The sequence below is a fragment of the Lonchura striata genome, chromosome 3 (assembly GCF_046129695.1).
Source record: "Lonchura striata isolate bLonStr1 chromosome 3, bLonStr1.mat, whole genome shotgun sequence".
NCBI classification, from domain to species: Eukaryota; Metazoa; Chordata; class Aves; order Passeriformes; family Estrildidae; genus Lonchura; species Lonchura striata.
The window spans coordinates 23,509,301-23,537,244 of record NC_134605.1 but is presented as its reverse complement, the minus strand read 5'-3'; the positions used below and the strand labels follow the sequence as shown (position 1 = coordinate 23,537,244).

Below are 27,944 nucleotides of genomic sequence, written 5' to 3'. Positions count from 1 at the left end.
CCTCGCCACTCCATTTTTGTGGCAACTCCAGTAAAGTCTGGAGCCGAAACAACCACACAGCATTGCTGCTTCCCATGGGGGAGGAAAAGGAGGCTTGGCGAGTAAGTCAGCTAAAAGAAGAGAGAGCCCACGGCACCCAAGTCCTCCCGCAGCGCCCGCCTCACCCGCGGAGCTCGGAGGGCGGCGGGGCGCAGGGCCGCGCCGAGCCGCGGGGCCGAGAGCACGCTCAGGGGCCCCGCCGGCTGGGGCAGCGGCGCCGCCTCGCGGCCGCCACCGGCCCGCCGCCGTCGCCAAGGAGACGGCCACGGCGGCGATGGCGGCCGCTGAGGCGAGCGGGGATCCGGCCGCGGCCCCCGAGCCCTCGGCGTCCTCCTGCTCCTCAGGTGAGTGCCCCGGGCTGCCGAGGGTCGCAGCCGCCGCCGCTGCGGCGGCGAGAGGGCGGCGGGGTCGGGCCGCCCTCCGCAGCGCTGCTGGGGCAGAGCCGGCGGGCCGGGAGGGCGGAGCGCAGCCTCGCAGGGCACGGACGCGGTGCACATCGCTCCCCTCACGGCCCGCACCTCTCGCCGCTGGCATTTACCTCAGTCTGGGTGTCTGCAAGGCCAGACCAGCGCGTCCTTGGCGGGAAACCCTGTTTGGGTCATCACCGGCTCTCCAGCATCCTCCCTTCCAGCAGTTTCTCTCCCGTTAAAGCCAGTCTCCTCTACGGGCTGCCCGTTCCTCTGAGTGGCAGTCCAGGGAAAATAAACCAACCCCTGCTGCTTGTTCCTGGGCGCAGCAGCACCTCATGCCCGACTGCACAGCACTGCAGAGGCTTCCCTGGAGCCCAGCTGGGCTCCTGGCTGAGGAGTCACCCCCTAGCCCCTGTCCCTGCAGGTGTTGCTCACAAAGCTGATTGCCAGGTGCTGGCAAACTGGGCTCCATTGCATCCCAGTTTCGATGGGTACTAAGGTGGACTGGAAGTTGCAAGACAAGCTGAAGACAAAAAGATGCACATCTTTTGATCCAAGGCAGCCATCACCTCAGAACTGCCTTAACAGCACTCAGGACTGGGCCCTGTTTCCCAAAGGACTGGGTTTGGGCTGAGATCTCCACACGACATTGAAACCCACTCAGTTCAGACCTAAGTGCCCATCACCGTGTTCAGCTGTGCCTCACCCCAAGGCAAGGCATTACTGGAGAATTAACACAAAAAAAAACACCACAGTGTTATAGGCTATTCATGACATTGGAATTCAGTTTTAGGAAGATTTTGCTGCATCACTCCTATTAAACATTAGTCACAGCCAAAAATCCAGTGAAGTTATTCACATAAAGCTGTAAATATAGCATGGCACTGTTACCATATTGGTTCCTTTTATACTGGCATATAGGCTCGTGCTTATCTCCGTGCCCAGTGTGCAAAGGGACTGAATTTAGAAATGCTCAGCTATTTTCTCCCACTAAAGATAAAACATATGAAAATTTTGTTTACTGGTTTGTGAATAGTGATAATTAAAGGGATGTTTTCAACTGGAAATGTTGAAACTGACAAACGTTGCAAACTTTTAAGGCGGAGTCACAAGTGCTTTCATCAGCAGTCAGGCAGCAGACTTTGACTGGGAGACAGGGAATGAGATCACTGGCCACCGGAACTTCCCTCTCTAATCAATCTACCTCCATCACATCTTGGAAAGCTTTGTGGGAAAACAGGAATCCAACTGAAATGATTTTCTTAATGCCAGGTGTACTGAGAAAAGGATTAATCTGGATTTGAAATGAGTTCATGCTCTCCATCAGAACAATGACACAAACTGGCAGAATGAAGGTAGTGAGTCTGTTGATGTTTGTCAACAGATAAAATTGTTGTTAAGCAAACGTTACAGGCTTGGGATTTGTGGTTATGGCTTCACAAAGCCCTCCCCAGAGCATGACTGTCTCAAAGCCACACTAACCCTGATTTTCCATTAAACTATCTGTTATAGGTGAAATGATAAAAAAATCTATGAAGTACATAGTGTTAGTTGTATTTACTTAGTGAAAATTGACAAGATGCCACAGTTTTCATTTTAGAAGCCTTTTTCCCTTGCTTATTACTTTACACGACCCTGGCTAGAGTTTCTTTTATCCCAACTGTCTTTCTTTAATGCTGTTACTTTAGAAACTTCTAATAAAACTTGATCCAGTCACTTTCAACAAATGCTGCAAAGAAATAATAACTGCAGCAGTTAAAATGTTATGGTTGTTTTCGTGTAAATTGTTGGGTCTTAATGCTTTGAAGCAAAGACTTAAAACTGGGTAAGGACTCAGTGGTGGCTGAATTGTGATAACAACAGACTTCACTATTGAGATAAAAATAATTTCACTTCTGCTCATGGCAATAATTTTACTGCTGCATGTGAAATATTAAAATAATACTGTGATAAGCAGCTCAAAAGCACCAGAAATATCTGATCAGGACTAAAATGGTACTCAATTGTGCATTACACTGTGAGCAAAATTGAAAGTGTGCAGTAAGTATAAGGTGTGCCATCAGTCTCATGTCCAGTGTGGGGCAGAGGTTATAGGTAGCAAGTATTTCAAGGAGTCTCCAAGATAATCAATGAAATAAGTCCAAATCCATATATATAGAATGTTATATCTATTTTTTCATGTTTGTTCATTGAAGGTTAGTTACAAGTTTTTAGTGCAGTTCTGCTCATTGCTAGTTCATGAGTTCTACTCATTTTGTGGCATTATTAACCTATGTCCAAGGAGAATATCACTTCTATGGTGTTTGCTGCTTCAGGGGGAGATAGAAAGGAAGAACAAGCAAGTTTTCATCCTAAATAAGTTCCTGAAAAATGCTGCGCAAAATCCAGGTGCAAATCATGAATAACAGTGGGAAGAAAGTTTTTTGGAAGTAAACCCAAGTTCCTTACTGCTGCAGGATGGTGGGAAGTGGAACAAAAGCATAAGATAACATTTAAGCTTGTCAGTTCCATCTAAGTATTTTTAAAAACATTTCTTTTGCTGAATTTCAGTGGTGTAAGTACTGTAAGAGCCTTCCCTGCAGAACCTTCCTACCCCTGCAGAGTTTGCATCATGACTCTTCCCTGCACTCAGTAGCCAGAAGAAAACTTCCTGCATTGAGGATTTGCTCAGAAATTGCTTCAGGCTCTAAAAGCCAGGCTCTGTGGGGACTCCAGTGTTCACTTCTAGCAGGGCATTACTCTGAAGTACCCTTATTTCTCAGCTCTAAGCTTTAGGACTACAGGGTTGCTATAGGTGTAACTCCTGTCAGCAGGATAAAAATCTCTGCATTTATTCCCTTTCACTGGACAAAATGCCATAGGAGGCACAACATGGTAGGGATGAGAACAAACAAGCCACAGGTGACAGATTTAAGTTATTGCTACCTAAAGATTTAATTGTTTGATGTAAGAATATACTTGTTGATGATCAGAATAAGGGTTATGTAAGACCTAAACAGAAAAGAATTTAAGTAATGCCATGTTTAAATGGAGAACATCTGAGAGCAGCTGACCTATTCAGACCAGATTTCATTGCAAAGAGAAAGTCTTTGCGTTTTAGTACCCACTTAAACACTTCTGCAAGGGAGCAGCTTCTAATAACACCTTCACCCAGCATAGCTGGATGCATGGGGAAGGAGCCAAGGGCCTTGTCTGGCAAGGAACAAGAGGAACAGTTCTCAGAAATCTGCCAACAGATTGACCCAATCTCTGTTCCAAAACTAGGCTGGACACAGAACTTCAAAAGAAATGAAAGGCAATAGCTATAGAAACTACAACTGGCAAGTTGTACCTGTGGTACAAAAATTACCTCTCTGTCCATTCCCAACATGATTCACCTTCAGTCATCTTTATACTTTTCTGGCAATTTTCTCTCAGGCTTTCTTCCTAGAATGGGAGGTCTTGCCTCACAAAGTCTGTTGGAATCATGCATCCTTTTGCATCTCTCTCTGCAATCTCCTCTTCTCACAGACATCCACAAAGCACCCAGCAGCAGCCAGGCAGATGCTGAGTGGTCTCATTTACAGACTACACTGCAATAAGTAAGAAACACAGAAGAACCCATCCCCAAGTATTCTCTAACAGATTTTCCTTCATCTTTTTGTGTTGCATGTCCTGTAAGAGTTCTGGAGGACGCGCTGACTCAAGGCTTGCTGAAGCTGAGAGGAAGCTTCCCATCCACTTAGGAAAGCTTCAGAAATGGTCCCTACAATGTCTGACCCTTCCTGACCCTCCAGCCATGAGTGCTGAGACTAGCTAAAAGAGCTTAAAAACCTAAAAAAAAAAAAAAAAAAAAAAAAACCTGAAAAAAAAATCTAGAATTGAGGCAAGTGCAAAGTTCTGCACTGATTTTTTTCAAGAAGCTTGTGATGTGTGACCTGGAAGAATCTTTTCCCAGACCAGTGCCCTGCTATCTGCACGTTTTTTTCTCCAAGAGTTTTGTTGCAGAGAAATTTGACTTACTCTTTTATGTACATAGCCTCATAGCCTAGCAGAAAGTTCATGCATCAGCTGCCAAAAAAAAAAGGTGGGGGGGGGGAAGGAAGGTGTTCTCAAGCACTGGTGAGGTGTTGTTAGTATAAATTTTAATATCAATTTTATGTTTCAGCAAGTGCAGAGGACATGGTGTCTTGTGTTTTTTCCCCTGTTGAAAATAACAGATGAACAGCCTCCCCTTAGGCTTCCAAGTAACTGTAGATTATAACAGTTCCTTGAATGGAAGCAGTTACCCTACAGCTTCTTAACTTAATTTTCTCCTTGAATGAGACCTCTTCAGAACAGTTGGATGACTAGAAAGAAAAATTTTGTAAGGTGCCACTTGGGTTGATATGGTCTCTATATGTGCTGCCCACAGTAAAAGATAAATTAGTTCAAAACATAGTTTTCTGTCCAAGTAAAGTGGATATTTTCATGCTGTGAATATGGTCTGATTCCTGATTTTAAATGGCATGTCATTATAATCTCCTCTGTGAGATTACATTTTCTTTTTTGTCCATGCAGAAAGTACTTCCCTGGAAGAAGACAATCTTCCCTATCCTGAGAGGCTACCGGTAGATAAAAGGCTTCTAAACTTACAGATCTACAAACTTCTTCAGTGTGTTCACGAGAAAGACAAGAAGCAAATAGAAAATCTGATCCAGAAAGGATTCCCAGATCTCATTAATTACACAGAGCCCAAGGAAGGATATAGTGCCTTTCACGTGGCCTCCATGAAAAATGACATTGAAATGTGCCGCTTCCTGCTGGAACATGGAGCTCATCCAAATGTCCACGACAACATGGGACGCACTCCAGCCATGAAGGCAGCTGAACTAGGTTATGAGGTGATTTTGGAATTATTAGCAAAAGCTAATGCAGACATGACTGCTGTGGATAATGAAGGGAAAGGTGAGTGAGAAGGAAGTACCATAAAGCAATCCCTTAACTCTGTGGCACACTTACTACGCGTGATGTGTCTCACCTGTGGAGAGGAACTGTGGGTTCTGAAGGTTCTGAGTGAATGAGGTTATCCTTACAGCCCAACAGAAGCTGTTGGCCATAAAAGTTTTGATGAAAATAATTCTCTCCAAAGAGTCTAGGCATTAAATCGTTAAGTCGCCCCAGTACAGAGCTGGGAGGTAACTTATAATTGAGACTCACATTCCTCCCATGGCCTGTGACATACTGAGCTCTGGTTTTCTCCTCAAGTAAAGTCTCTGAAGTAGAAGTCTTTTTTGCGTGGATACACCGTCAGTGAAGGGGTCTCTGTTGTAGATTGGTCAGCTGTGAAGCTCACAGGTAATTTCCTTTTGCACCCTAATCCCCACTGGTTTCCTTTGCAGGTATTTTGTTTTACTGCCTTTCACCTACAGGACGCCATTCCCACTGCCTGCAAATTGCTTTGGAATATGGTGCAGATGTCAACAACTGTACCACTACTGGGAGGTCTGTGCTTCTACAAGCCTGTGAGCAAGCTCATGAGGTTAAAGAAATGTGCCTGATTTTCTTGGAGAAAGGAGCAGATCCCCATGCAAAAGACCCGGTATGATCATTTCTGTAACTAAGGACACATGCAGGAGTATAGAGCAGAGTACATGACCTTAAATCCTCTCATTAAAATAATAAAGCAGTGAAAATTGCTTAACTAAGTAGCCATACCCCTTTACCTCTTCCGTGCCACCCTTTTTTTGGAGGAGACAGATTTAAGTATTTTTTTCGATTTTTGTAGGTTTAGAGTGCAAACTTTCCCAAACTTAGATGTAACTGAGTCAGCTGTTAGGAGATGCACTTCACTGTACTTCAGTGGAGCAGTGCTGATTTGTATTTGCCTTGATGTGTCCTTAGATTTTTTTTTTAGTTGAAATAATATTCACTAAAACGTAAGTTCATTAGGGAAAATCAGATGAGCAATCAAGGCAGGAACAAGACATAAGAAACTTTTTTCTCTTTTGTACGTCTTAATCATTTATTTGTTTGCTTCCTTAATTTAACAAAGACCTGAAAGACTGAAGCTCTGTGATGTTGATAAATCAAGAAGCTCAGGCTTACCTTTAGAGTTATCCAAAGCAAACATCCATTATTATCTAGGAAAAGACAACATTAATGTATAGGAGTGTGAACTTCTCCTCACAGAACCATAGTGAAATTCCCTGGTTGTTTTGCCTTCCTGATAGTACTCCTCCAGCCATAGGCCCTTATGCTCCTGCTTTCATAAACTGAGGTGGTATTTTGCATTAGATGTTGTAAATATGCATGAGAAGATACCCACAGAATACAGGATTCCTTAACTACAGAATTGATTTTCATGGGCATTATTCAATGGACTCAAGCCTTCAATGTACTTGAGTTGCTAGGCTCTGACTGCTCTCTCTTAGCAGCACTGTGAGTAGATTCTGAAACATTACGTGCAAGTATCTTTGAAACTATAGGCTTTTCGTTTGTTCACAGTAATAGCTGAAAGGAGATTTCCAGTTTTATGCTAGCTTGGAGCAGCCAGGTCCCACTGCTGCAGCCTTAAGGCACACGGAACGAACTGGGAGTTGTTCTCTCGCTCCCCTGCAGGCCACAGGCCGCACAGCTGTGATGGAAGCTGCACGGGAAGGTGCTGTCGAGGTGGTGCTGGGTCTGCTTCGGAGGGGAGCTGACGTGAACCTGTTCGACTTTGAAAGACACAGTGCTGCACATTTTGCAGCCAAAGGAGGCTTTCTTGAGGTATTAACATTCGTGGTGTTAAAGCATTGCTGCAAAGCCAAAGCTGGGCAGGTTTTTTGTTGTAACAGGGTCTTGATTTGGGTTTTTGGAGTGTGTTTTTGTTGGGGTTTTTTTGAGTCTATTATCTCAGCTGATCAAAGCATAATGATCAGTAATCAAAAACAGATTCTTTTTAAGTATCAAAGGGATTCCAGCAGTGATAGGCCAGATAGGGGCTCACAGTGAGTTAACAAGAAGATTATCCTTGGTGTCTGAAACAACACAAGGTTTCTATTTCATCAGTTAAATAAGCATAGTACTATAGAAAACATTAATGTTATATATGCATTAACCAGCTGGACATGGGAGAGAACTTCATTATTAGAATGGGAATGTAAGATACTGCATTGATTTGTAAATCCATCTCACATTTTCACATGTTAAGAACAGACAAGATTTTTGGTGGGACTCTGTTTGTTTTTCTAGATTCTGGCGATTATTTCAGGTTATGGTGCAGACTTGAAACTGATTGCTATGAATGGTAACACACCACTTCATTACGCTGCAGAAGGAGGATTTACAGATTGCTGCAGGTATATAGGACAAAGAGGTACATTAAAACTAAATTACTTCACAGCTATTATCTGTATTCTAATTCTGTGCTAAAGGAAAGATTTCATTTGGGTGTCTTTGAAGGATTTGACCCTTGGGTACCCTGTGGCAAAATTCTCCCTCAGAAGGGGCTAACAGAGGCTCTTATGTGGATGACAAAACATTTCTCAAAGAAAGCAGCAGAGACACCAGGGGTTTGTATAACTTAGTGTTGGACAGTATTAAGTGTTTCCAGGTTTACTTGGGTTTAGATGTATTGTATTGAAACTTCCAATAGAAAATGAATGTTTGATTTGATGATTACTTAAAAAAATCTCTGTACAGTCATGAGGAAAACTTCATGCCCATGGATATTGAAACATGCCCTGAAGCAGATCCTTTCCTGACTTGATCAGATGATTATGGCACTTCAAGCTTTGATCCAAGAGGACCATGCAAAATCCCACATTCTGTTATTGGGATCAAACTAGTGATCCATTGCCAATTTGGGGTACAGAAATAAATGACACTTTAATATTACTTTGCTTCTTAACCTTGCTCACCACTTCAAGTAAAATGTCAAGTTTCCATTGAACTTTTTTTATACATATTCATGAGTGGATAAATAAACAGAGCATGGGTTGCTCAATGCTTCTCCCTTTGGGAAAAAAATATGGACATGTGGCTGACCTTCCAGCCTGGGATCAATGATGTGGTTCTACCTACCACTGCTATGTATAGAAAGTTGTAGGCCTGTGTCAATGATTGTCTGTGTATTTTAAGTTTCTTATATTACATAATTAGTAATTCCACTGCAGTATTAGCCAAACTGTGTCCATATTTCTAGGCTGTGATCCTACATGGTCAAACCTGGCAAATCTGACCCCAAGGGAGGTTGCCAAGAGTGGTGGGTTTAAAGCAGCAGCAGCAGTATTGCGCAAAGCTGAAAAAGCCTTTAAAAAACCAGATGAGATCCTTGCCTGGTACCTGAAGGTGTACGACTGGTCCTTGCAGCATGAGGATGCCATCCGCAAGGAATTTGAGATTGATGAAGAAGGAGATGGGATGGTATCCAGAAATGATTTTATGTCAGTCATTCGGAAGCAGTGGGGCAGTGTGGATGAGGAACAAATAGAAATTCTTACTAAAAAGCATGAAGTATCTACTGACAGGATCAGCCTTGATGATTTTTTTAAAGGCTCTAAATATTTGCAGAAAACCTTTCTGCTATCATCCTTTGGGCCCAAACCAAAGAAGAAGAAGAAACCACAGAAAAAAAAAGGCAAAAAAGGCCTCCCTGTGCTAATCTGTGTAATCCCAAAGAGTGAACGTCCACTTAGGGAAGATGGCTTCCCTACCTACATGGTTGAGGCTGTCCCAAACATTTCTGAAGAGCAGCGTTTCAAACGGGCCCTCCAATCCGCCCATCCTGTGCTTGATGACCGTGCCTGGTACGTAGAGGAGCCAAGGAAAACCCTCATGGATATCAACTACCTGGTCAGAGAAGGAGACTTTGTGTCTCTGCAGAAAGCCTTCGACGAGGCTGTGCCAGTAGACATAAAAGATAAATATTACAAAACACCTTTGATGGTTGCATGTGCAAGTGGCAACATAGTTCTTGTGGAATTTCTTCTGGAAAAGGGGTAAGATCATTTCAATTTAATTGCTATTTTGGGAAGGCTTTCAAAAGCATAAATATCCAGTAAATATTTGGATGCAAAAAACTATGGTTTGTTTTTTGCTTACTTAACATTTAATATTAAAGTTAGTTCCCTAGGATCTCAAGTCACAGGGCCTAAGTTTAGTATTTTTCGTATTTTAGTAGCATGGAAATGAAAGCAACCAAGAAACAAGTTCCCCAGGTCTGAAATTTGTGGTGTCTGGGCTGTTGACATTTAGTCAGCAGCAGAGTTCAAACCCGTATCTCAAGTAGTGCATCCTCTCAAAACTGGGAAATGATTTTGGGGAAATCTGACTTGCAGGACTTGCCTGAAATCATCGAGGTGATCCTGGGCTTTCTGGTTCCACGTGCCTGGTTTAAACCTTCACTTTCCTCTGCAGCTGAGGCAGGCTGAAACAGCAGGATTTACATCAGAAGCCCTTGCTACTAATTAGCCTGCTCCTCATTTTAGAAGTGCTTCAGCAATTCTGTAGCCTGCAGACACACTTGTGAAAAATCTAAATGACAGCTTAAAAATGAAAGCAATTTCATAAAGATTCAGTCATACTTGTGTAATAACATAATCTCTTATTGTCAGACTGCTGTGGTCCTGCAATCCTTCACATAAATGCTTAAATGAACATTTTTCAAAGATATTTATGTTAACTCTGTTCTCTTTCCTATACATAGATAGAATTCATGTTAATATCTCAGGGAAAGGGGCTGTAGTCATTGCTCTGGTTCCTGCAAAGACTAACAGCACATGGATCTTTCCACACCCTGGTAATTACACTGAAATTCCTAGAGCATATGGAAAATTGGGTAATGTGTATATCCAGGTTTTCTGAAGATAAAGATGTAGGAGCTACCAAATTAATCCACCAGATTAATCTCTACTCCTTTTGCCAAGCCTCCATAGAAGCACTGGAGTCATAACAATATTTAACAATAAGACTTAGAAACAGTAACTTAGCTTGAAAAAATAGTACCAGTTTTAAGGTTTTTTCAATTGACAGGAATGAAAATGGAGAGGAAAGTTGTCCATTGCATTTAGATTTGCATGTCTCAGTATCATGGGTTTGCAGTTTAGCATGGGCATTCAAATACCTTTTACAATATAACCTTTTCAGTAAAAAAAACCACAAATCCATATTGAATACAAAACAAAACATTTATCCAGATAAATTGTTAACATTTATTATGTTTAAAATTAAATTGGTGGTATCTACTTTCTATCTTCCTCCAGAAAGAATTAGAAGTAAATGAAATTTGGTTTGATGGGAAATTCTGTGCTTGATGGGCAGAAAATACAGAGGAATTTTTAAATCAGTGCTGCATTGTCCCTGTTCCCATTGATTAGTTTATTTTTCATAGGATGAAGTTAGGAAGAAGGGTTCAGGGGCAGAGAGAGTGTGAGTGTTAGCAAAGAGGTTGATTTGAGAGAGAAAGTGAAACAAGGAAAGGAGCTTATTTTAATGAGAATTAACACAAATAAAAACTGCATACAAATAAAACATAACAGCTTAGTGACTGACAGATAAGACAGATAAATGTGGTAGTTTGAGGGAATTTACTGTGCTAAGATCTCATCAAAGTTAAAATTCTGAAAAAGATTAAAAATTTAAAGAAGGAAAGAAGAAGAGATGAATCTGTAGTTTTATTTAGAAAATCATCTGACCTGAAGAGCAAACAACTATCTCTGGAAGCAGCTTCCTTCATAATTTTTCTTCTTTCTCCCTTCCTACTTGTCTTTTGGGAAGACAGCAGCTTTTTGTCCACCAAGTAAGTGGGACAGTGTCCCTAACTCCCTTCAGGACCTCTAGGGCTGATAATGCTTTTCCTCTCATTCAAAGGCAGCCTATTGCAAGGATCTCCCCTGAACTAGCCCTTGCTTTCTCCAGAGCATCCCAGTTTTAATTTGGGAGCAGAAACAGATCTTAGCCCAGCAGCACAGTAGCTGAATAGTTTTTTGATGCTCACATTTCCAAGGCAGACCTTCTGTAACTCATTTGTGGAAGGGAGTAGCCAATGCAGAGAAATGAAGCAGGCAGGAGGCAGCAACAATAAAAGGAAAGATGAACACTTCCCCCATGTGCAGGCGAGCTCTGCAGTGTTGCCACATGTCCTGTAGCACTGTTCTTGGCCCAGAAGTGAACTTTTTGAGTTCCTTAATCTGCTTTCTGCCATTCTCAGTGAAGTCGGAGCACAAACACTAGCAGCCTTTTACAGGGCTAAGGTGTTTGAATGCCTGGGTTTTTTCCTGTACCCATGAAAAGCTCCATGTAAAGAAAACTCATGGCTTAGGAGGGGACATGAGCAGCACCCAGGCACACTTACAATTACTATTCCATGACAAGTTCAGGGACTCAAATGGGTTCAGAATAGCAATATGAAAATAGCTATTTACATTGAATATGCCATTGCAGTAGGCAGTTCCAGCTGACTGCGCTTGGAGCTGGGGCTGTTACTGTGGATACTCAACAGCTTCAGCTGCCACAGCCACTCTTACCCTGTGCAGGGCTGACGTAAATGCAACAGACAACTTCCTGTGGACTCCTCTGCATCATGCCTGCTATAATGGACACCTGGATATCGCCAAGGTGCTGGTGAAGGCTGGAGCAGCCGTGAATGCCCCTGCAATAGGCGGTGCCACCCCGCTGATGAGAGCCATTGAGGCCTGCAGGCTGGACATGGTCTATTTCTTAATCACTACAGGTGCTGATGTCCAAGCTATAAACAGCAATGGTAAATAGCAATGCTTCCAAAACAGGCTGTTTCTTTATTAAAAACAGCTGGAGCACTTTGAGAATTGTTCTGCGTTTAGTGTTGCTGTCAGGATTGGGATGAAGGTAACAGGTTCAGTTAGTTTACTCCAGTCTGGAATCATTATTGAAAATAATGCTTTCTTGGGCTTTGCATAGCTAGAAAATGAAGTAACATAATTAATTACTCAATTCAGAAGACTGTTACTCTTCACAAGATACATACAGAGTTATAAGTGGCTTTAATTAAAACATTCTATCTAGTTATTATTATTTGAGGGAAAATTAGATTTCAGTTGTGGCCCAGAGTATAGTCTGCCACTCATTTAAGTGATATATTTTTAGGCACAGGCAGCCCTGGTTAAAAAACTTCCTTGCTGCTCTATATGTAGATATAACTCCTAAGAAAAAAAATAAACAGAAAACCAAATCTGAGCTGGTACTGAAGTGTTACCTCCTCACAGCAGATCCCTCCTTCAGCATTATTTCCACTGTCTCCAGAGTAATTTAAAAGGTCACATGCATCACCTTTCAAGCTCTTGCTCTAACATAGGAAGGAACATTGCTACACTATGAGACTTTCCTTTACAAAATGCCTAGTAGTGAAACCCTGCTTGTATAAGGGATGTGTATTCCTTATTTCTTAAATCGTGTGGAGTTCTGATTCGCACAGCAGTTCAGTCTCACAGATACTTTACAGCCAGAGTCTCATAAGAACCAGGACAGATTTTTTTCCTTCACTAAGCACTGAAGCTGTTTGTTTCCATCAGGGGGCTTTCCCTTGCCAGCCACAGAGCAAGCACAGGCAGAAGGAGATGGGCAGCACAGTACAAGATTATGAATGCAGACCATCTCCTAGTGCTAAATGCTCTCAACTCTCAGAGATCAAAATGACAACCTGCAGGACCAATGTATTAAGCTGCAAATGGCAGAACATTAAGAACAAAGCAAGCAATACAAGAATTCCTGCAATATTCCTGGAAAATGAGTTTCAAGGCTCATTTCTGCCAGGTCTTATTTCTGCAAGCAGTGCTGATGACTGCTGGTCCTCACACCAATGTCAGGCACGCTGCTGGCACATGGGGATGGGTAATAAAATACTGGCCCTATTAAATTCAGTTGATTGTCCAGTTGCAATAACCAAGTGCAAAAGGTAATTTTCATGCTTTACACAGATATTTATTTTTTAAAATACAGGAAAGAGTGTTCTTGATCTTGCTCAAGTATTTGAAGATGCTACAATAATTGAACTGCTCGAAAATCAACTGCAAATTTTGGCAGAAGAACAAGAAAAAGAAGAAGCAAAGCCAGCAAAAGGTGGGAAGCCAAAACCAGCAGAGCCACCGAAGCCTCTGAAAAAAGAGGTATGAGAGATGGTAACAAAGGACTGATTTGCTAACAGTTAGCAGAGAGCTTCTTTATTTCCTTTCTTTGCCACCCATTTCTCTCTAACGCTGTAACTCAGGCAGGTCTATTAAAGCGAGTATTTTCAGATGCCCGTACTTGTTCTTGTGAGTATTAGAACTTGTTTATTGGTTGAAATTTGTCTTGTTAATTATACAAACTTCATGTCTTCCCCAGACACACATCAGAATGATGTCCTGTATCACTGACAGGACACAGAAAAATTATTTCTTTTTCCCTCCTCCTGAAGTGTATGCTCATCCAGGTCTGTTATGGTAAATACTAAACATCTGGTAACCATAATTTCTTAAAGGAAGAACCTCTTTTTTCACAAGAGCAATACCTTTCAAACTGGTTAAAAGTTTTTTTATTGTCCTAGTTGAACTCCCTGAGACAATACCAGGCTTGCTAACTTCCTATTTTCTATCTTGTCCAATATCCTCCCTCTTCCACTATTTACCTGAGTCCTGTTTCTCAAATCCCACACTGATGTTTTCCTGTTTTACTTCTAAATGCTTTTCCTGCACCCTCTGGGAGTCTTGAGCACCTCAGCATTGCCCGATTCCCAAGCTGGCACCAGCCTTGGTGACCAGATCCAGGTTCTCCTATTGTGGATGAGACCTTCCTGATTCACCAGTGGTACTTTTAGTCACATCCACGATGCTATTTAGGGAGAAGATCCAATTGTATCTGCATAGCTGGAGGTGTCCTTCAGCTGCCCTGGGCAGTGCAGTAAGTATGTCCCAGTAGCTAAATGTTGGCATCCCCCTTGCACAAAGGTTTTGAGTGTCAGGGACAGCAGAGGACTTTCAGAGGCAGCAGGATGACAGCCTTAGGTGTTTGTTTATTCCTCACTTGGAAGAGGATGGGTTCATCAGTGGTACAAGGTGACTGTCTTGGGAGTCATAAAGAGGAGTTAGTGTTTTAGTGCCCAAGGAGGAGAGGTGCCTTTTACCTTTCAAAAGGTTGGCTCTTGCAATTTTTGATTTTAAAATATCAACTTTGAGAGAAACAGATTCTAAAGAGATTAAGAAAAATACTCTCCCAGCAAACATTGTAGCAGAGTATCAGAAGATGCAGGATGCATGCCTTGCTTCTGAACATGATGTATTGGTATAATTGGTACCTTCTTCCCCTTCAGTCTCCAGATGGATCTCAGCCATCTGAGGAAGAACCTGTTCCTGAAAAGACAAAGCGTTCCCGTAAGGACAGTTCTGCTTATTGGAAATCTTTGGCCACAAGAGAAAATAAAAATGACATCTCCTTCAGACCCAGAAAAGTACGTACACAGCAGCAAAACATGAGTGCAGTTCCATGGTAACTTAAAGGTAGACCTTGCTGAGATCAAAACCCAGAACAATCCAATGACATTTCCACCATTCAACTAGCTTAGAAATGATGGGACACAGCTTGGAGAGGTTGCCACCAAACAAGAATACGTTAAAGAGTTCATGGATGTGTATTATATAATAACACAAATATATATATATATATATATATATATAAACAAATATTTGTGGAAATCAAGCTCTTACCAGATTTTAAAATTGGATTAAAGTGCAGCCACTGTAAACTAAAAATGAAATTACATTTATGACACATATTTTTATACTCCTGCTTTTAAAAGATAGGAGTCTATTTGCATAGGATGGGCACCAACTTCTAACTTGCCCTGTTGATTAGTTATCACATGATTACTTTTTTCAGTGACAGTTACTGAACTAGATGGACCACAGCACACTAAATATTTCCTACCTAGAGTTGGAATAGTGGAAATACAACTTTTCTGTCAGGGTCTTGTTAACACATGCTTAGAAATAACTGAGAAACAGAACAACATAATTAAAGTGAGGTAATATTTTTTTCTCCTTAAAAAGGAAAATAACACCACTGCTGGCTGAACAGATGTGTTTGGAGTTTCTTTATCGTCTCCCTAACCCTGATTTATGCTAGTTTCTACAATGGTCTCAGAAGACTGAGGCTACATAGCTGATGACTCTACAGCTAATTACTATTTTCCACTCTGAGGATCATGAGGCTGAGTCAGTAATTTTAAATAATTACCTTAAGATCTTCTTTCCCACATTATCTGTAATCGGAGTCCATGGCATGATATAGATTGGAAGTGACAACAAGAGAATGCGCTGTTTATACACACACAAATTGTTGACCTCTGCTCTGCTGGGAGGCAACACTGCTTCTTTTCTATGTCTCATAGTGGAAAGGAGTGCTAGAACATGTCTCTCTTTGGCTAACAGTATCTTCTAAGTGCTTCTGTTGCAAAAGGCCCATTCAAATTAACTACACATACCTGTATTTTGTAGATATTGAGCCCTGATGCCACAGCAATGCAGCTTGCAGAAAAGCGAGAATTGCTCTGTGAACGTGCTGCTCTTTGTGGACACATGGAAGATTTTACAACCCTCTTCAATAGGAAATTTAAGAAATAAGCACAGCACCTGGAAAAAGCTACTTCAGCACAAGTTTTGAGAAGACAAAGATGTAAAAGGCTAAAGGAATCATGCAGTGCTCAGTAAATATATCTCAGTTACCATAAAAGAAAATCATGTCACATTTTTCCTCTATAGATTAGGTTGCTTACACATAGTCTTCTGTTGAGGGCTTAGTCTCAAAAAAGATTTATCTTCATGTGATTCTAAGTCTTGGAGCTGGCTCAGTATACTTCCTGGAATAGCCACTGTTGTGACACAGACGTCCTTGGTAAAGGTGTGGCTTTATAAGGCTTTCTTCACCCCAACACAAAACTTCTTCTTGGAAGATACATTACCCTTCTACTTTAAATATATAGATATGAAGATAGCATTCAGTAATTAGCTAAGTCAGCAATGTTCTGAGTTGTCTGTAGAGGCAATAGAGAGTTCAGAATTTACAGCCAGGACTATCACAGTGCCTAGTGTACTTCTTTAATGTTCTCCCATTCATTTGCCAAAGTGCATGTGAGACCTGAAACTCCTTCCACCCCAGCAGGCTCATATTGTTTTCCTTCTGATTTTCTGAAAGGATAATAATCTTGATATAATAATCTGTAATCCATTTGCCATGTCTCCCACAGGCTGTTGTTGTCTCTCAGATGAAAGGGGGGGTCTCATAAGGGGTGCTGATGGAGACCTGCACTGCAGAGTTCCAGCCACTTAGATTATTGAGTCCAACCTTTGACCACTGTGTCACCCAGACCACGGCACAGAGTGCCACATCAAGTCTTTCCTTAAACACATCCAGGGACAGTGACTTCACCACCTCCCTGAGGAGTCCATTCCAATATTAACCCTTCCTATTAAGAAATTCCTCCTAATGTCCAACCTGAATATGTATCTCTTTATCCTCCAGGAAATTTTTCCTAAGCTTTTCCAATTTGCCAGAGGGGGTTCTTAACAAACACTGTTCTGGGGCATCCAAAATTGACATCACATCCATTGTTCCAAATTTTTTGCCTCTATCTTCTTTCTAAGAGATTTATCTTGCTTTATAACCTCCTGAAGGACCAATGGAAGCAACTGATTCATGTCCCATTCCCTCTGAACCACTTCTGGTTTAGCAGCTCCCTGTGAGCATTCCTGAGAGCTGCAAAGCTTTCACCAAAAATGACCGTCTGAGGTTTGTCCTGACTTCTCCTGGAGAAGAACGTTCCAGTAGGTCTGGACCCCACCAACCACTCCACCAGAGCCAAGGGTGCCTGTCTGTGATGGCAGTTTAACATTGTGACCCACCTCTGCAACTGGGTAACTGAGGTTCTTGTTAACAGATCCCTCAGGGGCAATCAGAGTGAAACCACACTGAATGACCAGTGTGTGATTTTTATCTGCCAGCATAAAACTTCTGCTGGCTGTAGATGATTGTAAATAACAAAAATAGTAGAGCTGCAGTTAAGTCATAGAAGGCAGCATGGGCAAGGAGCCCATGAACAATTGTAAATGAAACTGCATCTCTGAAAGAAGGAGAAGCAAAGGGGCAATTGGCTGAACAGTAGCCATCAAAATAAAACCAAGCAGCAGTCAGAAATAATACTGTAAGTTAAAACTGTGTTTCTGGCAGAGATCTGTCATGGAGATTACCTAGGATAGTTCACAGCCTTCACATGTCCAATGAGGCTTTTCCTAGTTCTTAGTACAAGGTTGAGCAGCACACTGTTCCTTGTGGAATCCTCTACTACCTGTGTCAGGAAGGGATCATCAAAGCTTTCCAAGAACCTCCTGGTCTGTCTGTACTTTGTTGTATTGCCTCTCCAGGTGTCAGGGTGGTTAAAGTCCCTCATAATAGGGGAGAACCAGGGCCTGTGTATTGAGGCTGCTTTGAGCATCCTGCATTGTGGCATCATAGTGGTGATGAAATAAGGAGGTCATGTTTTGTGCAGGACACCAGAGTCCCTAAGGGATGGAGGGATAGGAAAACCTGCTTGGCCTGGAGGAGGCAGAGCCACCCACAGCTCCCCTCACCATCAGACTAGCCTGGGACAGTGTGATACAAAGCAGCCCCTCAGCCAGGGGCAATACTTGAGCAGGTGACATCCCAGCTGCCCCTGGCCCAGCAGGCCAAGGACAAGGGAACAAACAGTGGGGCATCCTGAGGCTGTGCAGTGCAGTTGGGATGCTGGCAGAAGGCTTGGCAGGCCAGGGAATGCCATGGCAGGATTCCCAGACTTGGTGAGGCAGAGGCAGACAGGTCAGCATGTTCTCTCCCTATCTGGCCAGCCTGTGGGCCTCAGACATGGGGATGTAGGGACATGGGGACAGTGGGCTCAGGTGGGGCTGTCCTCACAGGGCAGGAGGCAGCTGCCAACATCGGCTACCATGATGGCTGCCAGTATGCAGCTGAGTCTGAGCGGCTCAGGAAGGCCAGGCTGCATGTGGAAAAGGCCATTAAGGTAAGGGGTTCGATTTCACACTGCCCCGAGATGGCACATACTTGCTTTTGTGCGCCTGTGGCTCAGGAGAGCCAAGCCAGAGCATGGGGGTGGGCAGGCTGAACTGGCTGCTGTCCCGCAGGAGAAGAAGATCTTTGCAGTGCAGGGCCCTTACCCCGTCATCCGCCGGCTGCTGCGCGCCCGGGGCTGGGTGGAGAGGAAGCTGCCCTGTAATGGCAGGCAGCTGAAGCAGCAGCCTGGTGACCGAAGCAAACAGCAGCTGGAGAAGAAGGCAAGTGGTGGCGGTCATGAGCAGGGGGAGGCAGTGCTGAGCCCACGTGGTGGGGCACAGCCTTCCTTGGGCACCACAAAGCCCCTGCACCACCCACACGATAAGGAGAAAAAGGGGCAAAGGGAAGATGAAGACAAGAAGGAAGACATGGAGCAGTGCAATGAGGACTCTGATGACATCCATGACCTTATGGTTAGCTAAGAGGGCTAGGGCTGAGCTCTGCCACAGCTCCCCATGTCCTTCCCTTGGGACCCTCAGGGGCAGGACATAGCTTGGGGCAGGAGTGGGGCTCCCTGGCTCACCCCAGCCCACTCCCTCCTGCAGTCCTTCCTGGTGCAGGACCAGGTGCCAAACTTCCTCTGGACCATTCGCCTTAGCAACACTGACCAGGAGCTGTTGCGGAGGATTGAGGTGGTGAACCGCTATCCCCATCTGTCTGCGCTTTGCACCAAGGTGGGAGCCCAGGGCCTCAGGGAGAGGACACAAGGGGTGGGGGTGTCCAGAAGGGAATGACAAGCTTCTCTAAACAGGAGGGGCTGTGCCAAAATCTGCAAAACTTGCCCTGGTTTGAGCAAGTCGACTTCAATACCTTTTTCCCCCGATGCTACCGGCTGGGGATCATGGATGAGCAGGAAGCCTTCATCGGTGAGCCTGGGGTTGCTGCCCCCTGTCACCCCTCGGGCTCCAGTCTTCCCATGTCCTGTGCAAGACTGGCTAGGAATGATTCTTCCCTCTTTCAGAGGATTTCCACCTGACAGCAGCTCGCAGCCTGCTCAAACTGGCCCTGCAGAAGGTCAGAGACAGGCCAGTGGGGACAGAGCAACTCCCAGAATCTGACAAGGTGCCAGGTGAGTGCACAGAGCTGGCTGGGCAGGGCAGAGGCAAGAGATGAAACAGGGAGATCAGGGCATGTCTGAGGGCTGAGCTTGAAGGCTGAGCCTCTGTTCATGTCTGTGGCTTGGGATCCCTTACTCCATCCCCTGCCCTAGCTCCAAAGGAACCTGTCCCACAGGAAGGCTCAGTGCTTCTGCCCCAAGGCTGGTGTAGGAGTCCTGTCTCTCACCCCATGCTGTCCACAGCAGAACCGTGCTCCCCCCTGTATCCCCAGCTGGTGGAGGAGGCCCTGGAGGTCTGTGAGCAGCACCTGGGCATCCTGGGGCACCAGGACATCGACAGGAAGACCCCATCACCCTGCCGCACGTGCATCGACTGGGACCGCTTCCTTCCGGAATGCTACCGTGTGGCACAGTGGGTGCTCAGTAAGATGGGGGCAGGGGGGATGGTGGCGGGGCTGGTGCTGAGCCCCCCGTGTCCCCCCACAGTGAGGGTACCAGGCTGGTGCTGGGCAGGGAGCAGCAGGAGCGGTGCCAGGACCTGCTGCAGCGCCTGGAGGAGAAGCTGCCACAGTTCGGCATAGAGGGCAACCTCAACGTCTGGATTGTCAAGCCCAGCGCCAAATCCCGTGGCAGGGGTAAGGCTGGGGGAAGCATGAGGCACACATATCCCCACGGAGAGGGGATCCCACCATCACTGTGTTGCCCAGGCATCATCTGCACGACGCGGCTGGAGGAGGTGCTGGAGCTGGCGCAGAGCTGCACGGGACCTCCGGCGCGGACGTGCAAGTGGGTGGTGCAGAAGTACGTGGAACGGCCACTGACCATCTTCAACACCAAATTCGATATCCGGCAGTGGTTCCTGGTGACTGACTGGAAACCACTGACTGTCTGGTTCTACCGAGACTGCTACCTGCGCTTCTGCTCCCAACCCTTCTCCCTGTGTCACCTGGAGCCGTGAGTGTCGCCCCCTCACCCCCAGCTCGCACTGTCCAGCCCCCGGCATCCCCTGACCCAGCCCCGCTCTCCCTGCCCCAGTGCTAGGCACCTCTGCAACGTCTCCATCCAGAAGCGATACAAAACATCACAGCCGGACTCCCGTGTGCCCCCCGACAAGATCTGGTCCAACAAGCAGTTCCAGGCCCACCTGGCACAGCTGGGGCAGGCAAATGCTTGGCAGCAGGTGATGGTGCCCGGCATGAAGGCAGCAATCCTGAACGCCCTGTGTTGCACCCGGGACCAGGTGGGCTCCCGCAAGGGCAGCTTTGAGCTCTTCGGAGCCGACTTTCTCATTGCGGAGGACTTCCAGCCCTGGCTGCTGGAAATCAACTCCTGCCCCACCATGAGTCCCTCCTCAGTGGTGACGCGCCAGCTGTGTGCCAACGTTCAGAGGGACACGCTGCGCCTCGTGCTCGACCGCAAAGACAACCCCACCTGTTCCATTGGTGCCTTTGAGCTCCTCTACAGGGAGGTAGGCTGGGGGTTGGGGACAACCACAGCCCAGGCACACCAAACCCCTGCTGCCCCTTGTGTCCTCCTGCAGGCAGCCGTGTCCTCATATCTGACTGTGGGGCTGAAGCTGATGGTCACGGGCTGTGCCCTGAAGAAGCCCCAGCTGGCAAAGCGTCGATCCCAGGACAAGCCCTCCACCACTGTACTCAGTACTCCCCAGCTCCCTGCACCCTCAGGGGACACAGCCACCAAGGACCCCTGGTCCAGAAAGGCACAGGAAAAGCTGCCTCCTGGGGGACCGCAGAGCAGCTGCTGCCTACCCGAGTCTGACCCTCCAGAACTGCTACAGCCCCTGGACTGCTCTGCTGAAAGCCAGGAGCTGCCATGGCTCCTTCACCTGGTAGGGCAGCCTGAGGAAGCTCAGCCCCGGATCAGTAGCTGTCCCATGGATAGAGTGCCTGGACCACCAACCCAGGGAGCCCTCAGGAGCCCCTGGCAACCCCCAGGCTCCTCTGCTGAAGTCCAGGAGTTGCCATGGCTCCTTCACCTGGTGGTGGGGCAGCCCAAGGAAGCTCAGCCCCAGGAAGCTCTTCCCCATACAGTCTTGCCAGTGATCACCGGCTGTCGCCTGGATAGGGGGCCTGTGCCACCGCCCCGGGGAGCAACCAAGAGCCCCTGGCAACCTCCGGGCGGTTCTGCCAGGAGCCAGGAGCTGCCATGGCTCCTTCACCTGGTTGGGCAAGCTGAGGATGCTCAGCCTAAGTCAGCTCACACCCAGGAAGCTCAGCCCCCGGTCAATTGCCATCCCCTGGGTACGTTGCCATCGCCCCGGGAAGCGCCCAGGAGGCCCTGGCGGCCCCCAGGGGCCGGGAGCCAGGGGTTGCCACAGCTCAGTCAGCCGGGTGGGCAGCCTCAGGCTGCTCAGCCCCACATAGTTCTGCCCCCGATCAGTGCCCGTCCCCCGATGCGGGGGCCTGTGCCACAACCCCGGGGAGCCCACAGCAGACCCTGGCGACCCCCGGGCTGTGCACCGGCTCCTGCAGGACTTCCTGCCAGGCCAGCGCGCCTACCGGCGCTGTAACAGCACCGGGACCCGCGGCCCTGCCTGGGACAGGCAAGCACGGCAGCTCCCAAGGCGATGCAGAAGACACCCCCACGAGACAGTGCCCGGCCCGTCCTGGATGGGGTAACGCAGCAGCACCCGGCTGCCTTCCACAGGAACGAGAGCCCGTTGCTGTGCCGCGGTAGCCACCTTAACCTGCACGCCTGCTTTAATAGACTTGCATGAGAAGTAGCCTGGCTTGGACCTTCTGTGTGTGGGAGATATAGACACAGCTGGGGATGATGCTACAGGCAGGACCTGGGGCTGCCAGGGCAGCTCCTCTGCTGGGATAGAAACACAGGAGGCAGGAAAAGCTGCCTCCGCTCCTGCCTGCCTGCTGTGGCCCCTGCCAGACAGAGCTGTGGCACCGGTGATATTGCTGCACCCCGGCACTGGGAACCAGTCAGGCACGGAGTGCTGGCAAGGCTGGTGCCCCCTGCAATGCCAAGGGGATGCCAGGAGGAATCCCATCCTGTGTGTGTGCCAAGGAAAGAAGTGGGTGCTTGAGAGCCTGGCAGCAGGTGGGGATTAATGGGCTGGCAGAGGGAAGTCAGGTATCCTCAGGAGTCCCCTGTGGGCACTAGGGCTCCTGGGGCTGCTCAGAGGTACAGGAAAAGAGGTGGGGGGGAGTACAGTGGGGCCCTGAGACAGCACCAGCTCCTGCAGGTTCCTTTTGTGACAAGGTTACCCACCTTGTTACAGAATCACAGAATGGCTTGCTTTGGAAGGGACCACAGTGGGTCATCTGGTGTCACCTCCCTGCTCCAGCAGGGTGATCCTAGAGCGCACCTCACAGGATTGTGTCCAGGTGGTTCTTGAGTGTCTCCAGGGATGGACATTCCTTAGTCTCTCTGGGGGATCTGTTCCAGTGTGTGTAGCGAGTTCTTCCTGACAGCTGGAACTGGCACAGCCAGGACAGCCCCTGTGCTGGCAGAGAGCAGACATGATCTCGTGGCTCCTCAGCCCTTGTGCCCACCAGGCCCTGTGCCTGCTGCTGTTCTTCAAGGATGGCTGGGCTGGGCCCCTCCTGCCCTGCTCTGGGCTGGGCAGACATGACCAGTGCATGATATATCAGCTGCAGAAAAAGGCTGGTGCTTCTGCCAGAAGAGTTCTACGTGGAGATTATCTGGGAAAGTTTTCTGTTGTTAGAACCAGTTCCTCAGGCCTTCTCTCTGCAAGAACCACAAAGTTCTTCCTCACTGGGGAACTCCTGCTGCACTAAGGTCCAGACAGATCATTTTCTGCTGGCTGCATTCATCAAGGCCACTGGAGCAAGTGGAAGAGAACTTGGATGCAAGGAGAAAATCAAACCTGGCCAGCAGCAGGGGCCATCTGCATCAGTTTGGATCATGTACCCATGTTGGTCAGTAGCCCCTGAAAAAGTTGTTTGGCAGAGCAAGTATTGAGGGGGGAGCATCTTCTGTTCTCCTAGGAAATCCATATGGGGATCATCCTTGGGCCTTCTCATCCCAGCCAGAACGGGCTGCAGACTCTCCCAGTGTCACTACAGAACCTGTGAAAGCCTGACACAAGCTGCTGCTATTGTAAAGGTAACAAAGAGGAAGTTTTATTTCTGACTCCAACATTTATACTTTTCCAAAGGTGACAGTGGATTGGAGGGTGAACACACCACCTCTCCAAGGACACTGGACAAACTACCAGTACATCAAATTTCTCCGCCTCTATGAAGGAATGCAAAACAATAGGTTATTTACAGAAAGTCACGTGAGAAAGTTTTCTACAAGAATGTAAACTCAGAAGGCTTTAGAAAATCTTAAAAAATCAGGGTGATACTCCCAGTCTTTACAAGCTGTTCCACACAAAGAAAGGGAGAAGAGCTGACTTAACTGGCATTTTGATATGTGCCACTCAGTCAGAAAACCCAGTGCTCAGAAAACATTTTTGCATGACTGGTCAATTCATTTGGATGCCAGTGGTCCAGAGGCAGAAGTGGAGCAAGTGGAGGAGCTTGCTTGAGTCAGGATGAATCTTTCACGACTGTCCTCAAGGGTGGCAGTGAGGATGTATTTAGAGACTCCCCTTGTACATCAGAAGTGGAGTAGGAGAGTCTCTTGAATGAAGCAATGACAGCAGCACAGGAAGATTTTAGGGATCTAAGCAGGTGTCACAAGGAGAGTCAAAGGATGAAGCTCCAGAACTTAAATAACATCAGCAGAAATAAGGGTGTTGAACAAAGAGCTGGAAGTAAGTTGTGAGAGAGGGGAAGAAACTGTGCTAATGGACTGATTATGGAAAAGATGAGTGATCATTTGGTGGATGGTGTTAAAGGGAGCCAAGGGATAGTCAGAGAGAGCGACCTTCGTGATAGAGAGGAAAGCTCTGCTCTCTCACGTGACAGACCCTTCTGGGAAGCTGAATCATTTGTGTGTCAAAAAATGTACTGGGAACAAGTAATTCAAACAGATTACTACTGTGACTCAGTCTCCTGAGATGGGTGACACAAGCAAAAAAGTTAAGCAGACAGAGAGCAGCAAAAAATGGAAAGGAAAGATGAACTCTGCACATGTACACAACCTAAGGCCAGAGGAGTTGTATGCTAGTGCTGGTTCACAGGCAGGGTGTCATCTAACCTCAGACACACTTTGTGATTTGCCTTTGAAGTTCAAACACTTGTGAAGCCTTCAAGGATTGTTTCAATTTAGCAGAAGTACCTCGGGCTGGCTGCTCTTGCTATCTCAGAGTTCTTCATGTCCTGCTGGATTTCTGCACACCTAATGCCCTATTTCATCCATGCTCCCACCCAGGCAACCCTCACACATCTACCCGAAACTCAAACATGCACAGTGAGTGCCTTTGTGCAGTTCCTTGTTCCCAAGACTTCCTAAGCCTCCCTGGAGTTTCCCCAGCCTGCCTCTGCTATGGATGTTCAAGGAGGAAGATGTGATCACAGTTACCTTGTGCTAGAAAACAGGACATCAAGTCATCACTTTGATACCACAACAGCTTCAGTAAAAGGCACAGAATAACATTTGTATGATAAAAATCCCTCTCACCTCTGTCCTCAGATTAATCTTACAGGTGTCCTACATCCAGTATAGGTATTTTTCCCCATTTATAATATATTTCACTAAGTATGTATTTATGACTGAAATAAAAGAACCTGCTTTTTCCTCCCCATTTTAAACACATTTAGCATTCAGCTGTATTTTTGTGAAAGGCAATTTTTAACACCAATATTGTTCTAGTCCCTGTAATCTGTGCTCATATGCTAATGCAAAACAGACAAAAAATCCACATAGTGAAATTCTTGGGCTGCTGTAAGCACAGTGGAGCTAATAAATACATTTACAGCTCAGGACTTTTGAATGGCTCCTGAATAACCAGCTTTATCAATTGTTTGAGACTGAATACCAGGAAATTAAATTTTGCATTAGTACTGCCACAAATCTCTTGCCATAGCTCCAAGGAACACCTCATTTATAATATGAAATCAGGGAGGACTTTCAGTTAGAGGAATTGTATTGACTTAAATAGGCTGGAGGAAGGAGGAGTTCCTCATCCCTAACTAAGGGCCTACTTCCTTCCCCCAGAATGAACTTCACTGGGGCAAGGCTAAATCATGGTGTGTTGGCATTATGGGCAATGGAGACCTCCTGGAAGAAGGCAGGGGGAAAATATAAAATAAAGTGGCAGAGTATTTGCTGAGTGTGATCTTACAGAAAGATGGGGTGATTAAATCCTCTCCTACTACCAGCAGTGCCTGTACAACCCAAACAACTCTTCTCCTGTGGCACAGGGATTGCAGGGAAATCAAACACTCTGGAGCTGCTACAACTGCTGCAGCCTGTGACATGCTGCTTACAGGAGAAACAGAATCCACGGACCCCCAAAAGCAGGAGAGCTGTAGAAACACAGAAAACAGTGTACAAACAGGAATCTGTTAGTTTTATGCAATGCAGCTCCTAGCTGGTGACTAAAGATGCCAGAAGAAGCCTGGCACATCATAGGGAATTGCTGTTGAGATGTGCAACCATTACACAGGACCAACAGAAATGCTCACAAGAGCCAGAAGTAGCTTCAAATTGCCTATTAATTCTGGATGCCTGTCAGCAATTGTTATCTGATGGGCCAGAGTGAGCTGAGATCTTCTACGGAGGAAAAAAAAAATAAATCAAATCTAGCCATTACTTAAAAGAAATAGCTAAAGAATCATTTCATCATGACTTTCATCCCCTTTTGCCTCTTAGCCCCCCTTCACAATGGCTGGTTCCTCCTGGCAGCACTCCCCTCTCATCTTGCTGGAGTTCTTGGTCCTGTTCTTCCCACACCATTCACCCTGTCCCAGCCGAGGGGGTCACACTGGTAAAGGTGCAGAGCCCCCCTCCAGCTACCTGTGAATTGCCAGCAGCTCCCAGCCTGAGCATTCAGGGCTTTCTCCTTGTCACCAAGGCTTTAAAGCTTTCCTGGGTGAACAGATTTGAATTTATCAGTAAACAAGGAATATCCACCTTCTGACAGTCAAACCTGCGTAGACTGCAGGCACCATCCGCATTTGAAACACCGATTTGCATCTTTTTGTAAATGAGTTTGCTGGGGCCAGGCTTGTGAAGTGTGCTTTCAGTGTGGGAGGAAGCTTTACCTGAATGTAAAAATATTCAGTGAAAATGAATTTCTGAGTTGCATGTTGCTCTGCTTACAGAAACAAATTTTATGTGACCCTTCAGCAGTCACAGCAGGATCTGAAAAATTCTGAAATATGGTCATTTTAAATAAAATTTTTGTGGGGTGTGTAATCAAAACTTTAGAACTAACCATTTTCTGTCAGGCTCAAGATAGGGTTATAAATAAAAACCAAACCCAAAGACAAAACAAACAAACAAAACCCCCTTCATGCTTCATATATCTGTTCTAACAGACTTTTGAGACTTACCATCAATAGTTTTCACTAAAATGAACGCCAGCAAATCTGTGGGCTTTGGGCAGTTCTGTTTTCTTGACTCTATTTGCATGCTTATCCACTCAGGGAAGACAAACAATTGCTCATGACCCATCACCACCAAACGCCTCAGCTGCAAGGCTGAATGTTAACTACTGCTTGTTTACAGGGAGTGCTTGCAGCAGTCTCAGGAGCTTGGGAGAGGCTGGATCTCTCCAAACAGTGACAGAAGAGTGGGTTTGGCGTAAAACCCCACTGAGTAGCTCTTTTTGCTTTGGTCCTGCTGCTAACTGGGGAGCCTTGGGGTGCCATTGCACATGTGCCGAGAGCAGGGTAAAGCAAGATCCTTGCTAGACTCCTGGATTTAAAGTCCTGCCTGGACCTTCAGAAGAATTTTCTGAGATGTCATGAACACCATTCAACCCCACACACCTCCCAGTTCATTTATCTCACACTCTGTGCCTTGGGGCCTGGCTTGGTACCATGTAAAACACGCCTGAGAGACTCTCTACAGCCTGTCTTTAGTTTATCCTCAACCAATGACATTTTCAATCTCAAGATCAGCTGCAGCAAGAAACTGTGGTAAAGAGGTCCTGAGTCCAGTTCTGGTATGGAGCTCCTGATCCAACATCTGCTCAGGAATCTTGTGTTAAAGAGGCACAAGAAAAAAAAACAACAACTAGGCCAGTCAAGCTTTAGTACCACACCTCACCCCCTGCCTCTCCTTCATACTTTGAAGGGCTGCCCATTCCCTCCCTGCACCTCCCTTCCTCCTAATCAGGAGCGCTGCAAAGGACTCCCAAGGGAATTGAAGAAGGAGGGCTGGCACCCTGGCAAACACCATCACGGCACAGCAATGCAAAAAGACCATTCTCCTTTCTTTAGTAGTAAAAAAAATGCCTCCTGATTCCAAAAGCCTTACACTAGAGTAGC

The 27,944-nt window shown here is 46.1% G+C and overlaps 3 protein-coding genes across 3 annotated transcripts in view; 2 read left to right on the top strand and 1 right to left on the bottom strand.

Annotated features, from left to right (window-relative positions):
- The window catches only part of PAK5 (p21 (RAC1) activated kinase 5), a 162,207-nt gene extending 161,521 nt beyond the window's left edge, over positions 1-686 (bottom strand). The window contains exon 1 of the mRNA XM_077781970.1: positions 578-686. The gene's annotated coding sequence lies outside the window, so the exon portion shown is untranslated. The remainder of the gene's footprint in view (positions 1-577) is intronic.
- On the top strand, positions 289-15,296 carry ANKEF1 (ankyrin repeat and EF-hand domain containing 1). The gene is made up of 9 exons (XM_021540277.2): positions 289-383; positions 4,989-5,375; positions 5,810-6,009; positions 7,029-7,178; positions 7,644-7,767; positions 8,596-9,391; positions 11,927-12,153; positions 13,368-13,534; positions 14,716-15,296. Exons 1-9 carry the CDS (start codon positions 314-316, stop codon positions 14,893-14,895), a joined length of 2,301 nt encoding a protein of 766 aa, XP_021395952.2. The 5' UTR covers positions 289-313; the 3' UTR covers positions 14,896-15,296.
- A 3,019-nt stretch (positions 15,297-18,315) lies between these two features.
- LOC110475795 (tubulin monoglycylase TTLL3) lies at positions 18,316-22,202 on the top strand. The gene is made up of 12 exons (XM_077781749.1): positions 18,316-18,456; positions 18,578-18,919; positions 19,052-19,180; positions 19,258-19,372; positions 19,468-19,575; positions 19,807-19,975; positions 20,050-20,198; positions 20,271-20,517; positions 20,599-21,031; positions 21,104-21,221; positions 21,615-21,824; positions 21,964-22,202. Exons 1-12 carry the CDS (start codon positions 18,316-18,318, stop codon positions 22,200-22,202), a joined length of 2,400 nt encoding a protein of 799 aa, XP_077637875.1.
- The last annotated feature ends 5,742 nt before the right edge of the window (positions 22,203-27,944 follow it).